An 18,107-nucleotide genomic window follows, 5' to 3' on the forward strand; every position below is an offset into this window, starting at 1 on the left:
CCAATAAAACCAATGGAATGATTCATGCTGACTTCAGAAGTCATGCAAGGAGTCTGAAAAAGCAGAGAACAGCTTTCAGACCTAATGCTACATATGTACTTCTCCAAATGTTCTGTAACAAAAGACATGATGTTTACTGTAAAATTATCATCTGTAAGAAGAGTTATAGTCCTTTTCAGAAATATTTTTTCTTCCCCCCTCCCCCTCCCGACATCTCCTAAAAAGCTACTATCCACACACACTCACGTCTATCAGATTCTGTTAGTAGCCAAACTACCACAACCTTCAGGGATTATTAAAATAATATGAGCTATGAACTACATGCAGTACTTGAAAAAGTAGCAGTCAGCAACTACTTTGAAAATGTTATTCATTTGTCACATTCCAGTTAGAAATGAGAAAAAGAAACATGGCCAGCAGTCTTTATCCTGATGACTGTTCTACTAGGAGCTATTGCCTAAAAGGAAGTAAGACAGGAATAAAGTTCCATCTGGATCCAGCAACATGTCCAAATGAACATGATGGTCTGGTTTGCTCAGCAGGTGAGATGAAATGATGATAATTTCTTTCAGATCTTTAGAGAATGGGGGGGGCGGGGGGGCGGAACTCTTTAAATGTGAGAAGATTTCAAGACTGTATTCAGTCAGAAGCTTAAATGGTCAGCAGCTGAAGGCAAAAACATTGTTTTGCATGACATGGAAGAAAACGTATGCAAAATCCATTCTTGTGCCACTGCATAAACTTCTTGGCTGCAATTTATGATTATAGGTTGGGGAAAAAAATGTCTATCTGATCTATCTTCACTTTTGATTGTGTAGGAAAGCAGCTGAATACAGTATACTGAGCAAAAGCCTAAGGAATAGTGAGTTTGGTACTATGCCCAGGCAAGTTAGCCTTAGGACACAAATGGATGCCATCTGAAGGCACTGCAGTATACTATATGAATGACACCAGCAAGAATCTAAAAATACTATTTTGCAAGGAGCAGACAGATAAATAAGCAATTTTAAGAGGATTTTTATTTTAGCTCCAAAAATTGTGTTGTAGTAATAAATATAATCTGCTGGTACAGATGGGGAAAAATAAGAGGTAATAGAAGCCAGAACCATTTCCTATACAGTTTCAGGCTAAAACTGTTATTGAAGCTTTCCCTTGCCTTTCTGGAAACACAAATATTGTCTTGGGGCATGAGACCAAGTAAATGAAGCTGACAAGAAACAACAAGACAGCAAGATTACAGGAACTTCACCACAAACTGTTTTCTTACTATGTACACATCACACAAAACAGGGCTGTGATCTCAGGTGGGACTGTACTATTAACACAACATGAACACTAAGCAATGCTATTAGACGAATAGCAACAGGGAACACAAGGCATGTTTCTCATAGTTTATCTATAAGCTTCATTGACAGCTGTTGCCTCAGAAACTACTGTCCTTCCTTGCTACCATTATTCTGGATCCCAACATAAATACTTAAACTGCAACCACACACAGTCACACTATCTTTAAGGCCTGGATCTCCAAAAAGCCCAAGGGTGTTGCTTGCAATATGAGTACTCTGTTGATAAATGTTTTTGTAGGCATCAAACTCTTTCTGGAGGAACTGGCCTGAGACAGACAACTGCTTGTGGTAAGACACTGCTAAGTGGCTTTGCCCCTTAGCAATTCATAAGCACAAGAAGCAGCTGGTGTGCAGGTAAAAATTTTACTCACCCCTGTAAGTGGCATCTGTAGTAGGAGGATAAGAGTAAACTTGGGATGGGGTGGGATGAAATAAGCTTTCTGGGAATGAGAAAGGTAGACAGTAGCATACACAAAAAGCAGGAGGGTCAGGGGGGCCAGGACCATGTCTGAATTTATTTTATCAGAAGGTATGGAAAGAGGGCAACATTATACCTGCCCTACAGTATGTGCAGTCTGACACAGAAGTATCATCTGGCTTAGCTATCAGGCTCCAAAGAAAATTATACTGTGATATTTCTGGGCTAACTTATTCTCAGTTGTCTCATTTTGGCCCCTGATATTACTCACTTTTAGTCAGACTTCTCTACCTTCTTGGCAACCACACTTTTTAAAAGACATTTGCTTATAGAGATAGGTAGTGGGCAAAAATAAAAAAGTAAATCAACAAACTCGAAAAGCACTTATCTGGACACTTTCAAAAATATTTTGGCCCCATAAATCTAAATGAAGGAATAGCTAATAATCATGCACACTATACACAGTTTCACAGATTGAGGCAAAAAACTTCATTACAACCTGCAGCTGAAACACCTCCTGTCATCCCTGACCCTTATTCTTTCGTGTAACTAGAGCAAGTGCTTCCTTCCCCTAATTCTGGTGAAATCCATCTGATTCTTCACTGAGGTGATGAGAATGAGAGAGAGAAGTAATAACGTAGCTACTAGAAATAGCCATGAATCCTTCCAAAATACAAGAGATTCAATAGATGGAAAACACCCTCGCTAGCTCTACGACAAGTTGCTTCTTAACAAAGTTCAGTCTCTGACCATATATGCTTTGAATATATCAGTACTAAAATGATTTTTAAGAAGAAAGATAAACATTTCATTAAAAGAAAACTAGCAGTGCAAATTATGTGGGAGTAAGTCTGGCTTCATTCTCATGGAGGGTCACCATCCAGTAGACCTTGTACAGATTACTCAGCAGCCAGTCATGATACACAGAGCTTCCTTGAAGGGGGAGGTTTAATGACTACTGACTGTGGATCCATATATATCAGATATGAGAAGTCATTCTGGTGAAAGAAAAAAAAAAAAAAAAAGAAAAAAAAAGCAACAATACCCCTAAAACAAGACCTTATTCTCATAGTACAAAAAGCTTCCATTCACTATGCCTCTGGTAGACATTTTCTATCACAAGAAGCCTCTCTGTACTCCCACTCTCAAACGGGGTAAACTAGAACACCTCTCAGTGATAGTACAATATAAGATAGTCCCTTGGATTGAGCCACAGACAGCTAAGAAACCTTTCATTTACCCTGTCTCTGCAGTGGCTAGTCTGAAGCAAGTACCTTTACAGGTGATCAACCCTTCCACATGAAAACCTGGTAAAGCAGTGTGACTTCCCAGGGGTGCAGACTGCAACAGGTCAAGATATTTACACTTAAAGTAACAAGGGAGAGAGTTCTGTCTCTTGCTTATTTGCTTATTTTTTTGAACAAGCAAGAAGTCCGAGTCTTACTTTCAGCAAGGAAAAACAGTACATAAGAAGAATAAAAGGCAAGAGCTGGTATGTTATCTAAGAGAGTTGGTCTTAGTATATCTTGGCTATGTGCACCACAAAGCCATTGCACACATGGTCTGTACACTAGGAAGCAATATTGACTACAAAAATATTTCACTAAAGGAACGTGAGAGAGAGAGTCTATTTCTTTGCAGAGCTAGTAAAGAGAATCAACTATATTCCATGTAAGACTGACTAAATAAAACCTGGTGAATTCTTTCCAAGACAAGGAAGAGAAAGGAAAAAAAAAAAAAAAAAAGCTTATGGTTGCCCCCCCCATTTCCCCTTTTCCTCGCATTTTTATAAAATAGATCTTTTAACACGAATCTCAAAAATCCTTCCTGAACTAGAAGATCAACAGCTATATGTAGTCTGTCATTATTTGATTTTTCTTCTTGACCCCATCTTTATATGTTGAATAAGATTTAGCTCTTCATTAATATGAAGAAAGTGCGTTAATACTGTTGGAGAAATAATTTTCTAACAGATACCAGCAAGTTTTGCTGACTTTTGGAATAATTTCAAAACTAGTCTTCTTACTAGAAAATTAATTGTTTCTGCATGTTCAGCTGAGAGAAATCTGGGGATGGAGACATTCTGCTACTGAGAACACTTCCAACAATATATCACTCTCTAAGTGTAAACTGACTTTCACATACAGAACAGGCTGAGTGTTTAAGTGGTGTTCAAAACCCCATAGGAATACTAAGCAAAGAACTATATCTCAGTCCATGAGAGCTAAATGATAAGGAATGGCTCATCAATGAAGCATTCTAAGTACCCATGGTGAGCACGTTCCCTAGTTATTTCACTATACAAACTGTATCTGTAGTTACCACTGAATTGCAACTGTGATGTGAATGAGAAGTGGCTGTGAGTAGAAAGGATTCTGCTGCAATAGAAATGGGCATCATATTTTCACATATCACAAATATTTACTCCTTTATGTGAGCTGAGAGTGTGACTCAAAATATCTTGTAGGTAGTGGTCCCCACAAAGAGTTTGTAGCTCCTTGAACTAAATACTAATTTAGAGTTACTTTCTTCATGCCATGACTCCTCTTCTCTTCCTGGGAATTATGGAGATTTAAAAATAGTACTGATCCTCACTAGCAGATGGTAGTAACACTTTGTCACAGCATTATTATATTTAAGTTAACACTTCAGAATTTTAATGCAACAGCTCAAAGACATACTTATCAAACCCCTCCATAAAAGAGTCATTTCAAAGCTTATATATACACATCTGCTGCTGTCCACTGACCTCTCACTATCATGAGAAGTGGCCTTTGAAACGGCAGTATTAAAAATGATAAAATACATTAGAATCCAAATTGGTCCTGGGGAGTTTGTGAAATGAATCTGAACTGTCAACCTATAAAACACTGACAAAAGCAACAACAAAATACCTCTCCATGGCACTTACTCCTGAAGCAGCCTCAAAAAACAAACACTGGTTATTCCTAAGTATTTGCTTATTCATTGCAGATGCCCGGAGGTGAGAGGGATAGTGAAGGATTCATGCTTGTTCTAAAGGGAGAATTCAGCAGAATGAAGGGATGAGGACTACAGGATCAGTTTTAACAACTTCCAAAGCACAGACACCGACAATTTCAATATTCTCTTTGTTACTCCAAGCTATTGCTACAACATGACGCAAGGACCTTGTTTATATAAAGTTAGCCTCTCTCTCCCTTTCATGTTCTGGATGGGAGTCTATAAACCTAGTATTTTCTGAAAACAGTTGTACTCCTTACTTGACACAACACAAAGAGCCAATTAATTCTAGCCTCAGGGACATTTGGCAGTCTTACAGAAAATGGGGAAAAATGCATCTCTTTAAAAAACAAAAAATGCTTGGGAAAAAAAAAAAAAAAAAACAAAAAAAAAAAACAGTACTTTAATGAACAGCACTTTTTACTCCTAAATCTTGCAGAAGATGATTTTCAGCAATAACAGTTTCAAATACTATCATTATCTACCTTCCCCCGAGGAGGTACTTACCTCTTCTTTCCATACATCATTCAGTCCTGTTATTAGAGATTGTTGATCTCAAATGGAAGTAAATTTAAAGAACTATTATCCCCAGGTCCCGTTGTGCATCATTTTAAGAAAACACAAGTTAGTGGCTCTGTATTTGTTGCTTTGAATAGGGGCTGGACAAGGTTGATGTTGAAAGAAAACCAGGCTTTAGCCTCAACAGCCCAAATGAGGGCATACGCTACTAGATAAGCATGAAAGCAGATCCACTCACTACACTGGAGCTCGCTGATGAGAGGTCTACATTTTAAGGCAAGCTATGCAACTATTCAAGTGAGGACAAAGCTAGACATCTCTCTCCCACTCCTTGAAAGAGATCACAGGCTTTGAATCCAGAAGCACGTTGCATTATTTTCCTTTTCTTTCTTCCTAAATTAGGTCAAAAGTCAATGGAGCAGAAGCTTTGGCTGTGTGCATCCCTTCCTCCCACTCACCACAAAGCTGAGCATACATGGTACAGACCAGCAATAAACTGCTGCACAGAGGAAGATTATTTAATCAGAGGGATAATGCCAAGGTACTGGAAAGTACAATACATTCAGAATTATCCTGGGAGCAGAGAGGAGAAAGATGACACTTCAGTACTAGCTGTTTATATCTGTGTACAGTGGTATGAGACAATATAAAGATAAAATGGATCTCATCTTTCTGCAGAGTAACCAGGTGCAATTATCGGCTCAAGAAGAAAAAAAAACAAAACTACCACACACCACAACCACCAAACGTTTTACAGTGAAAACTCTGGAGGCTGGACATGGAGAAACAACCCCATTTTCTAATCTATAATTTAGTTTCTTTTAAACTCAGTATTATCTTTTAGATATGTTGTTCTCAAAACATCATTTGTACTATATTATTTTTTTCCCAGCAATATTTGGCCAATCCCAGTACCTCACTCCTTTGGATTTCCCAGCTTTCCTTATATGCATGTACATACACCTCCTTTATATGGCCTGTCCCGAATTTTTAAAGCCTGGTCTGCATATAAGACCACATCAGTGTAACATTATCTGCTACTCCCTAAAATTATCCTTTGCTCTTACAAAGCTATCCTGGCCCATCACTCAGGCTCTAGTTTTTTTCCTGCACCCCTTCACCTCCTAACAAACCTTCACTGCTACCAACCACAACTCTCTACCCCCTTCCAAAGTTTCCATGTATAAGGTATCACCAAAACCCTCCCCATATTACTCCTGTTCCCAGAGCCTCTCTGCTGCAGAGAAAAAGCCGTGGTAATGCTTCGGTTCCTGTAGATTCCTGTCCTTTATTGCAAACTCCTTCTCTCCTTGCAGCTAGGCACAGCAGTGATGGTGAAACCAAGACATTGTCCTCCATGGTGGTGACATAGAGGGCTGCTAACTATTCCCTGCCTAGCTTATACATTACACTGGCCACATTTCCTCCTACCCGCTACCCTCGGCCTTTTTGTTTGAAGTAGTCCATACTTCAGTTTGGAGTCTTTCCACCACAAGCAAAAAAAAACAATAGAATGTTTCCAAGAAGATATGTGTTGTATTGCAACCCAATTCTGTCACAGAAGAGTTACTCCATGGAGCTAGAAAATAATTGCTCTAGATTGGTTCTGAGAGCAACTACAGCCTCATTAACTACATGAAGTTCCTAGGAAGTTATCAAAATATTGTTGAAACAATGATTGTATTTGAATCTCTCTTTAAAACAAACTAGGGTATTTTGCAATGTATTTTTCCACCTTCTCCCAAAAGGCTCTTTTCTTTCTACCTAGAATCTTACCAAAACTGTACAATGAAACATTTGTCCAAAGGAAAGAGACAAAGAAAGTGCATATACATAAGCATGAATTAGTTCCTGCTCTAGTTAAAGCCAGAGAGTAAAATGTTGGCCTCTGGTAAGATAATGATTATTTTTATTTCACCAGTACAACCAGTTCCATTGACAATAACGCATTGCAGGTAATGATTATACACACATTGGTATCCTTTGTTTCCTGTCAGTTATCTTAAACCATACCACTGTAACATTTATAGAATCATGGAATCATTAAGGTTGGAAAAGACCTCCAAGATCATCTGGTCCAACCATCCACCTACCACCAATGTTGCCCACTAAACCAAGTACCACATCTACCCTTTCCTGAAATGTCTCCAGTGACAGAGACTCTACCACTTCCTCAAGCAGCCTGTTGCAATGTCCAACCACTCCTTCTGAGAAGAAATTTGTCCTAATATCCAACCTGAATAACCTTTTGTTATCCTGTGTCACAAACCAAGGAGTACTAACATCACGCACACCACATCTGTCCTGTCAGTACGTCCCTGAAGACATCTACGTACTTTCCTTTCTTTGTACACATAGCGAACACTCACAAGCAAGAATGAATGAATTTGTCTTTCAGAACATGCCTAAAGATGTGCAACTTTGTCTCCTGGTGTACAAACTGTCTGGGGTGCAGAGATCCAAGCCTTCTCTTTCACTTCATCTTGAAATCTTCTGACAGCCAAACTTTTTATTTTGCATTTGTACAGCTTCTAGCACAGTGGGGTGCCGTTACACAATTTATATTCACGTTATGACTTCCTGCCTGCAAGTGAAAAACCTCCCTGGTCTGTGTGTTGTCACTTACAAGATGGAAACTAATTTCATCCTAAATTAAAGAATAATCCCTCTGCTTATTGACAAAGCACCTATTTATACATTGTATGTACATACATAAATACAATCCCCATTGCTAGTTATAAACCTGTAGCATGGAGATGACACCTGAGTAGGGCATTAGAAGATATTTATAGCAAGTATATTGGTGAATATAGTGCAATACTATTTGGGTCTGCAGATTCACAAAGAGGAGAGTTGAAGAAGGGCTAGCATTAAGTATGTGAGGGTGTATTTGTCTCAAAAGAGATCAAATAAGTGAAATGCAGAGAAAGAAAAAGCAGCTGTATCTGTCCAAATAAAAGAGATTTATGTTATGGTATGTTTAACTTTATTTTCCTGAACAGAAATATATATATACATAAAAGAGTACAGAACATAGCTACTGTCACAACTACCTGCCATGAGCTTCGAATATGAGAAAGAAAGAAATTAATAAAAATAATGAAAAGAAAAAGTATGTGTATTTTAACATGCCCAGTACTAGATATCAGCCTTTTGCTTGCCATTTAACACTCAGACCACACTGCAGAATTCTACACTGGCTTTGCTGAGTGAGAAATGGATCTTTTCTGCCCTCTTTTTCCTTTCAGTGACTCCCCAGTACATAAATTGGATTTACAACATTCTCAAACATTTAAGGTGAGCACTATAAAGAATGCAAGAAGACAAAGAGCATGCAGCAACAAGTGTCCTTACTTAATAGTTTGGTCCAGAGATCTGCCTGCTGTGTGCTGTCAGCATGGGCTATAGTGTCAGATAACTTTCAGTACTGGTTGCAATCAGTTAGGTAACTCTGCAGGAGTATCTCATCACCTGAGAAAGACAACTGACAACTTCAAAACATCTCAGTGGCTCGGGAGGCTAAGCTCTAGTGGCAGCCAGTCAGACCTGAGTCCTGAGCGCTTTAAAAACAAACCAAGTTACCTTCTGTCATCAAATCTGAGTCCTGAGCAGCTTTTGGAGTCACAAAGCAGGAAAGCCTGTTCTACGCATATTCTCATTTCTCTATTTAAAATGGACTTGCTAAAGTCGTCATAATTGTATCTGTACACAGCAAAATAAAGCAGAGCAAATCCAGGCTAACATTCAGGTCTGCTGGCATGCCACCCTCTGCTCTCTCTGTAGCTTCCATCCAGAGCTACTTTCCACAGCACCAGAGAGGTACTATTTGATTTTGATTTATTGCAAGTTAATTATTATAATGAAATCACCAATTTGATTTAAGCATCTGAGAAAGATACAGTTGGACTAACAAAAAATTGTTCTGCAAAACAAGCAATTATTGTTAGGTTCACTGGGTATTGGCCTTAACAATCCAACTGATTATAGGAAGTTAATGATTTAAAAAGCAATGAAGAAATAAGAGATTAAATCCTTTAAATCTGCATGAAAGGCTCCAAGAGGAATTTTATAGTGATTTTCACTGCATATTTTATTAGATATGTGATATTTTATTCATGGGTAAAGCAAATATAACAATTAGGAATAATTAGCATTTCAGCACAGTGTTATCTAATAGGTTAAAGTACACGTATAATTCTTCATTTAAATTCTATGCCTTCACATTTTCCCCTTTCTGGTTCAGAACTTTTCCATTTAGCATAACACTTACAGGAATATTACACAGCTCCTGGAAAAACAGAAACAGAGAACTGGTGGCTCTTGCCTTTGATATCTTATTTTCCTCGTCTGCTTGCATTTTTACTCAGCTTCCTTTTCAATTTCCTCCTGAGCATAGCTTGTCATATAAACCCAGCATAACTTTCAGGAAACTTTTTCCCTTTCATCTTTTTTTTTTTTTTCCACCCAACTTCCACATGATCTCAAAACTAATGTGTGCAACAGATTCATACTTTAAATCTATCCCTGCACACAATCATGGGATATCCATCAGTTTACAGTTGCATAACATACAACATTTGCCGCTGCACCAAGTCTTCCACTGTAAGTTGAATACTATGCAAAAATACTCAATACTCTAGTGACTGTGTTATCTTTGCTATCCTTTCTCATCATAAAGCAAGTATCCCATCTTGGTTTTTTGCTTGTTTTTGATTTCTAATGCAACACTTACAACTCATAGAATATCCCTTCCCTGAGCTTGGTGTGGTTACCCCAGACCGAAGCAGGAACAGGGCTCTCAGGCTGAAGTACATTCTGTGGTACAATACAGAATACCGAATGCTTCCTTTGCTGAACTAAGTATATTATCACTGAAACTAGGATATAAATTTTGAAACTTACAAAATTACAACACTACAAAATTTCAAGCCTTCTCACTTGCCAAGTTTCATAACTGTCATCCAAATGCCAATGCATTTCATCTGCTAACCTTCAATTCAGTCTGTGTCCTCCATGTTATACAGATCAGCAATAACTCTCCAAGTCATACAACCGTTATTAATTACAGCGGTTCCAGGCATAAGAGCATCTTTCACTTGCACCATCATTTCTCACATAAGCGTTTGGTAAAGAATAATGAGAAAATAGAGCCTGATATCTAAAATGAAGAGTAACGGAGGAAACTGCCCTTCTTGCATTTGTAGGAAGATGCTGAGGGACATAAATGTAACACAAGAAACACACCCTTTCCTCACCCATCCAGCACTAATTTATTCCATGGTAGACTCTATGTTTAAATTACTACTTCTACGTCAAGTATACACAATTAAATTCTGCATCATAGCGGGAGAAATAATCTTTTCCTTTTCTCTGAGCACTGCTTCAAATGAATTAGCCAGCCAAGAACTGACCTCGGGAGGTTTCACCTGAGCCTTCATTACCTGGTGTTGAAGATGGTTTAGCTAGTACTACACTTATTTAACATGCATTTAGCACATATTCAGTGCCAAGTATCACATTCCAGCAGCTCAGTATTGCATCTTCTCCAGTAGTTTATTAGCAGTGAAGGGGCACTTTGACTTGCAAGGCATTTTTGCCCAAGATAATTAGTTTTGGGGAAGAAACTGGACTTCTCACAAAAACAGAGTCCACAGCTTCGTTTAACATTTTCTACAGCTCTAGGAGGTCAATCCCTAAGCTTACCAGGAAAGTGGCACCTAATGGATATTGTTCATACTGCAGGAAGACAAAAGAACATCATAGACAGAAAGGAATAGCACTTCCATTCCAGAAGCCCAGCATGAAGCTATTTGCTAGACTGCCAATCAGTCTAGGGTGAAAAATGCTTCAGAGAAACCTCAGCCCCATTTTATGCCCAGTTTCCAGATGTAACAGCAGGGTTTGCTGGCTAACTGGGTGTTATGCTTTAGTATTGAGCCATGATTGTCATGTTTGCTTCTTGGAATTCATAGATAGCACAAACAAATGAGGACATCTGGGGCTGTCAGAGGTGGGTGTCAGCATGATGAGAACAGTGACCTGGACTACAAGGTGTATGGGTTGGAGGGGTGTGGAGCTGCCCAGACTTCAGCAACGATGGCAAGTATGCCTCTGAAATCAAAGTTTTATTCCAATCTCAACTGGTTAGGTAACAATTTGTTCCATCTGGAGTTAAAATCTAATAAAAAAAAAAAAAAAACACACCTGAATTTGACAGCTGCATTTGTAGATATGAACTAGGCAAAAGTAGGCAGTTCTAGTTTCTCTCTTCACAAGCGTACCACTCCAAGTCAATGTCTTCCATACATACTTACATACTTACAGAACATGAATTCAAATTTTGATTATTTTCTGATATTTGTTCTGATATAGACCATCTTATAAATAGTTTCCTTTTCCTATTGGTCACTCAAGTCCAAAAACCAACAGTGACTGGCTATGCCCAGTAACTATTTTGAACACTGAAGGTATAAAACACTATGTTTGGAGGGTAGGTTGGTAAAAAGCATTGTACCATGCTTTCATACATAATTCAGTTAATGAGGAAAAACTAATTAGAAATTGATAGCCAGATAGAGCTACTCTTTTGTACAAATCATTTTTAAAACCATCACTAGTATGCTGAAATAAGATCAAGAAATGGAACAGCAGTGACAAAGAGTGAAAATACGAAACTCAAAAGGCAAAAGCTTCCAATAAATTTCAGCAAAAAACAGACTGTCATGGCAGATTATAGATAGCTATATATCAAAAGGAAGAAAATGATGTAAGTTCAAGTCTATATCTAGGGAGTAACCTAATGGCTTACAAAAGTAATCTTCTGCCAATACCACTTGCTTTACAGGGCCAGGGAGTGGAAGAGAACCATACTTAATGCCTTTGTTCATTAAGTTAAATGAACCTTAGTTGGTAGGTTTATGTAGTCACAGTCTTAAAAGATTTTTCTCCAGTGTGTTTTTTCAAAGATGGTACTGTGAGAATAAAGACTCTGTGCATCTATAAGGAGTCATCTGAAAGCACACAGCAGCACCAGCCACAGTGATTGCTATGTCAGACATTTGTTAGGAAGCCACTTGAAGCTAGATAGTTGTGTGTTTTGTGTTTTTTTTTCTCCCCCTCTGTCTTTATAAAGGACAAAGAACTTGAAATAATGCTAAGAATTATTTAAAACCATGATTAGGAGCTGCCTGCTGGAGTCAGCAATCCACAGGATGAGTTTAAAATCTCCTGAAGTAACAGAACAACTCACCTGGATCATGACAGACTCTGGATCAGGCCCAGATGATCACTAAGAAACACTCCAGAAAGCAGTGACACCTAATGGCAAACAGGCCTTTGGAGGATAGCTGCAGTCCACAGCATGGAAAATTATCCCTCTTTAGCTGCAGAGTAACTGGCACTAAAACACATTACAGGGACTGAAATACTAGTGCAAATTTAAGCTCTTGGGAGACACAGTGCATATAAACATAGAGGATGTCACGCATGCTGTGTGTTTAAGTAGAACATAGCTACTGATAAAACCTACTGTCTTCTAAGTCACAGTGCACTGTACTTCAGATTTTCAACTGTATGTATGTTTAAGCTAAGCAAATAACCTTGGTACATTCTACAGCAAGGCAGAGACCTGAATACTCAGCTGCAGATACTACAGGAACTATAGGCACATATAGATTGGGGATTTTTTTTTCTTTTTAATAAATCCATTTAGTTGCTTGTCCTGTTCTTTGCAAAACACATGTGAGAATAGTGTAATAAAGTCTGTGACATACACTGTATACTTTCTAAGGAGGCTACTGATATACACAGCAATACAAACCAAGTGCATTTTAGTACAACAGCTAACAACAAAATGTGGATGTGAATATTACCAAGCTAGACGACTTCCTTTTCCTTACAAATATTTTTATAAATTTTTATATTCTAAAGGCACTATAATCTCAAAAAGTATTAAACCCCATGTTGGAACTGCCCTGACATTATTATCCAGAAGAGCTTAAAAGTATGAACCATCTCAGGATCCAGCAATGCCCAGAGTTTGTCTAACACAGAAGGAATTTACCTCTCCTGGCCCATTAAGTCTGCAGGCTGAGAGGAGGAAGGGAAGAGCATATCTACTTTTCTCTCTTGGAAAAAAAAAATATATATATATATAAATATATATATATACACATGTATAATGTGTATATATACATACCTCTCTATAAAAACATATAATATATAACTATACTGTATACTATATATCTAAACTTACCATTGAAAACAAAGTTAAGGGCAGTACACAACTGAGAGAACATGCCTTAAAGCACTGATAAATATAAAGAAACAACTTGCAGTAGTCAGGGTATCTGAACTACTGCTGTGCAGTGCTGTACTGAATTAATATTAAAAAAATGCTTCAGTGTATTTTTTCAGCAAAAACTTTTGTACCCACAGTATGTAGCCACTGCCTTGGGTGATTTTGCCACATTTAATACGCGTGTTTGTGCATACATTTCTATATGCACAATAGAAATAGGCTAGCTGTATGCACAGGTATATTACTATGTACATATGTCAAGGGGAAAAATGAGAATGGGTGTTAAGTACAAAATATAAAAGCATTAGACCATCAACTGCAGAAGATACAAAGCATACACAAATTGTGCAGTTGACAAGGAATGCCACCTAATCCCTGCTTAATTAAAGCACTGTTCTAAACTCCTGTTTAGGGAGTGAGGAGTGTGGGACGACTGATGTATGAAGAAAATACCAGGCAGCGTGGCTAATCTCAAAGACTTTGGAGCTTTCGAGCTACATAAATCAGAGCGACTTTTTGAATAGCCTCATAAAACACAAAATCATTGCCATTCCACTCACGACTTTCAGATTCTTCCTACAGCATACAGATCATTAGGAAACTTCTAAGCAATCAAGTAATGTGGGGCTGATGAAATTACTCAATCAATGCATAGGCTCAGGGAAGCAGCACAGGACAGAGTTGCATAGTTTTGACATGGTAACCCTGCCTTTTTTTTTTTTTCCTTTAATACAGGGGTAAGGAAAATTGCAGTGGAGTTGATTCATTTCAACATTTTCACAACAGTGCTTAATGCAGTCTTTCTGAACTGCCAGCTTCTATTTATAATAGCAGGCCAGCAGAAATGTACAGACCACAAGCAGCCCTACCAACATTCAAAATGATACAGGAAAATTATTATTTTTAAATATGCTCATTTACATACACACAGACCTACTCTACTGATCAAAAGCTGCACGTATAATTTTTCAGAGGACAGAAATACGAGAAAGTGTATCATAGGTAAGAACCAGTTATCATTCCCCTCCTACTACAATCATGAATCTACCCACTAATTCTAACATTTTTGTCATTGTCTGAGAAACAGCTGGTAGCATACTTGGCTAGAGAAAGCATCTCTTTGCTGGAAACACATCAAATGATACATAGGCTAGCAAGAGAGTTAGTGTATTATTATTGGAAAAAGTATGTGCCATCAGGAAAACGAGATTGCACAGGTAATGTGATATCTCTTATGATCATGTCCCCCTTCCATACATAGGAAAACATTTTCCACTTGAATTTACAAACACTGTAGAATTAGGAAATGATAAAGCTTTTGCTTTGCTTGTTGCCTAAGGCACTGGTACTACTTCTGGTAGTATTTCTTTTCCCCTGAAGTGAGCATTTTGTTTTCTTCTTTGGCGTTATGAATTCTTCTGTAGGTAATTCGTTCACAGAGTACCCTGCTACTCCCTTTCATAACTCATAAATAAATGCAGTATGTTATTTATCTCTAAATATTTTATCCATAAATTTACTCAGCACAAATGTAAGAAAACAGAAAGGGGTCAGGTCCTAAAATGCAGAGGTGATACTAGGGGCCAAATTTTCATCCATGAGCCAAGTTGCAATGCTTAGCTGTCTCCCCACTTACGGTTAAAACAGTTCTAAATTCAGGTCATTTCTTTTCAACTTATTCATTTTAATAGATTTAAAGCTCTGTGTAACAATTATCAATTTGCCATTTTCATGGCAACATAAACCAGTCTATAAAAGGAGATAATCCCCTTGTCAACTGTACTAATTGTCTCTCAAGACAAATTAATCGTGTGAGAAGCAACTACTTTGGTATCTTTTTCTTTCAGTGAGGATTTACTGTGTTGATGCATCTAACCACTAATTGCATTATAAAAAACCGTAAGCGGTAAAACGTGTTGTATTCACCATATATAACAACTGAAATGAGCAAAAATGCCATTAACGTGGAAAAAAGAGAAACTATCGTCTCCCTTGATGCTAATGCAGACATACAGCTCACCCAACAACGCTCCTTTAGCCAGGAGGACGGGAGGCAGAAAATTACAAACTCCTCATCTGTTACTCAGTCAAAATTCCCCCCCAGATGCTAAGATCTGATCACTTTGTTGCAAGCTCCTCAGTAACAAATCATAAGGCAGAACCGTCTCCTAGTGTCGCTTTGACAGCTTACAACAGGGAGAAAAATAAATAAATAAATAATACTAAAATTCAAGCCCTTCTCCCTTTAAAAGGAGGGCACAGAGCGCTGCCTCCCCTGTGCATTATTTGATGCTCCGGCCGCACGCAGCTATGAGGAGCGACCCCTATAAAGTTGCAGGACCTAAGGGAAGCAGCCGCCCGTGGGCTCCGGCGTGGGAAAGGGGGGGCTAAGCGGGGGCCAGGCTTTTCTCTGCCCAGATGCCAGTGTCCTGTACAAAGCTCCGGCCGGCCGGGCTGCCCAAATCCCGTTCCCAAGTCCCCTTGCCCAAAAACCCACAGCCGGCACGGACGGACATGTTTATAAAGCCACCCCCGGGGACAGCGGGAAGCTGCGGACCCTGCACGGGGACAACTCCTCCCCCCCCAAAAAAAAAAAAAAATAAAATAAAATATAAACAAAACTAAGGGCCCTAGCGGGACCCTGTCCCCGGGAGCCCCTTCCCCGGGGGCAGCGCCTCGCTTTCCTGCGCCGCCTGCGTGCGGTGCCTGCAGATGGGCGAGCGGCCGGGGGGGGCAGCGCCCTCCTTCCTCTCCCCGCCGCCCCCCGGCCGGGCGGAGCAGTACAGAGGGGTGGGGGGATGCCCGCTGCGGGAACCAAACCCGGTCAGCTCAATGAGGTGCGGGGGGGACACACACAGGCTCCCGGATCACGGCGGCGGGGGGAAGCCCGGCATAGCGCTGTGCATAGCAATCACCGGGAGAAGGAGGGGGGGCACCGCCGGCAGCCGCCCTCCCTGCACCCGCCGCCGGGGGAGCCGGGCACCCTTCCCGGTACGGCCGCGGGAGGCGCCCGGGGTGAAAGGGGGGGAGAGGGGCGGCCGGAGGAGCCCCCCCTGAGCCGCGGAGGGGAAGCCCTCACGTTGCCAAACCACCTGTTCCGCCGGGGGAGAGGAGAAGGGAGGCGAAGGGGGGACGCTTTGCGTGGCTGGGGATAAGGGGGGGAGGCTTGGGGTGTGCCCTCCATCCCCGGCCGAGGGTAGGAGGACGGCAGGCTGGAGCTGGGGGGCTGTGGGGAGGGAGCGGGGAAGTGTCCCCGAGCCTTGTGTGTGTCCCCCCCTAGATCTTCAGCCCCGCAAAACCTCAAGGTCTCAAGCACACACATTTACCCCGCACACGGCGGTGGGGGGAAAGGGGACGCCCGAGAACCCTGTGGGAAGCGATTGCGAGAGGGGAACGAACAAAAACCGGCAAAGACAGCGAGGGATACAAGAGAGGGGGGGTTGCGGGGAGGGGGGAAGCCTGCCAGGAGGAGAGAAGGTTGCAAAAGGAGAGCTGGAAAAGTGTCCAGCAGCGGCACGGGCAGACGCAGCACCCCCTTACCGATGTGAATGATCGAATCTGCAATCGCCGCTCTCCAGCTCCGAGTCCAACAGACGGACACCACCAGGATGAGGGAGAAAACTTCCATCTCCGGCGGAGGTCCAGGCTTTACAATGACAGCTCTCTTCGCCGAGCGGTGCCACCGCGGAGGATGGCGCGGCGAGGGCAGCCCGAGAGTTTGAGGTGCCGGAGGGGCGAGTAAATCCCGTTGGCTGGCGCACGGCTGCGGCTGGGCGAGGGAGCGAGCCCGAGGCTCCTCGGCGAGACCCCGCGTCACTTCGGGGGGCTCCTGGGCAGCGCCAGAGTTGCTGGGAGCTCCGGCAGCAAATCCATCCAGCCCGGGAGCCGCGGCGGGCAGCAGACGCCTCTGCTGGTCAGACAATCCCCATCCTTCCGCCGGGTCCAGGGATCCGCTCGGTCCCGGCTGCTGCACGGCAACTTCCAACCCACCCCACGCACAGACACACACACACACACGCAGGCACAAGCACACACAGCCACGCACACGCACAAACCCTCTTGGCCGGAGAAACCCCAGGAGCCCGCAGCAATGGGCTCGCCTTCAGTGAGCGAGGAGGAGCGGGGAGCCGGGAGGGCAGGCAGCCCCGGCTCCAGCAGCCGGATTCCTGCAGGAAAAGCCCCCCCGGAGGCCAAAAAACAAAGTGAACTTCAAGGTAATGCGGATAGTAATGCAGAGATTTCCCCCCACCCTCGGCTTAAAAATCTCTTCCCACAACTGGAAGAAGAAGAAAAAAATAACAACAAAAAAAAAAATCAAGAAATAAATCTGCAAATCAAGCCCGGCGTGCAGTCTCTGTCGCGCAAGGTAGTGGTTGGACAGGGCAGGAGAGCGAAGGAGTGCCCAGAGCAAGGCAGAGGAAGGCAGATGATGGTCTGCAGGTTGCTTTTGGAGCTCGCTTTGCTAGTGGGATGCAGAGAGAGCTGGCAGCTCCAGCACCAGCCAGCACGTTGCCTAGAAATGGATCACCTAGGAGAAGGAGAG

The 18,107-nt window shown here is 41.3% G+C and overlaps 1 protein-coding gene across 2 annotated transcripts in view; it reads right to left on the reverse strand.

Annotated features, from left to right (window-relative positions):
• The window catches only part of GRID2 (glutamate ionotropic receptor delta type subunit 2), a 700,788-nt gene extending 683,477 nt beyond the window's left edge, over positions 1-17,311 (reverse strand). For both annotated transcript variants that reach the window (XM_082758601.1, XM_082758600.1), the window contains exon 1: positions 17,105-17,311. In XM_082758601.1, coding sequence (XP_082614727.1) covers positions 17,105-17,192 — 88 coding nt within the window. In that variant the 5' untranslated portion in view covers positions 17,193-17,311. The remainder of the gene's footprint in view (positions 1-17,104) is intronic.
• Positions 17,312-18,107: the final 796 nt, after the last annotated feature.

Source organism: Aythya marila (genome assembly GCF_965140915.1).
Source record: "Aythya marila genome assembly, chromosome: 4".
NCBI classification, from domain to species: domain Eukaryota; kingdom Metazoa; phylum Chordata; class Aves; order Anseriformes; family Anatidae; genus Aythya; species Aythya marila.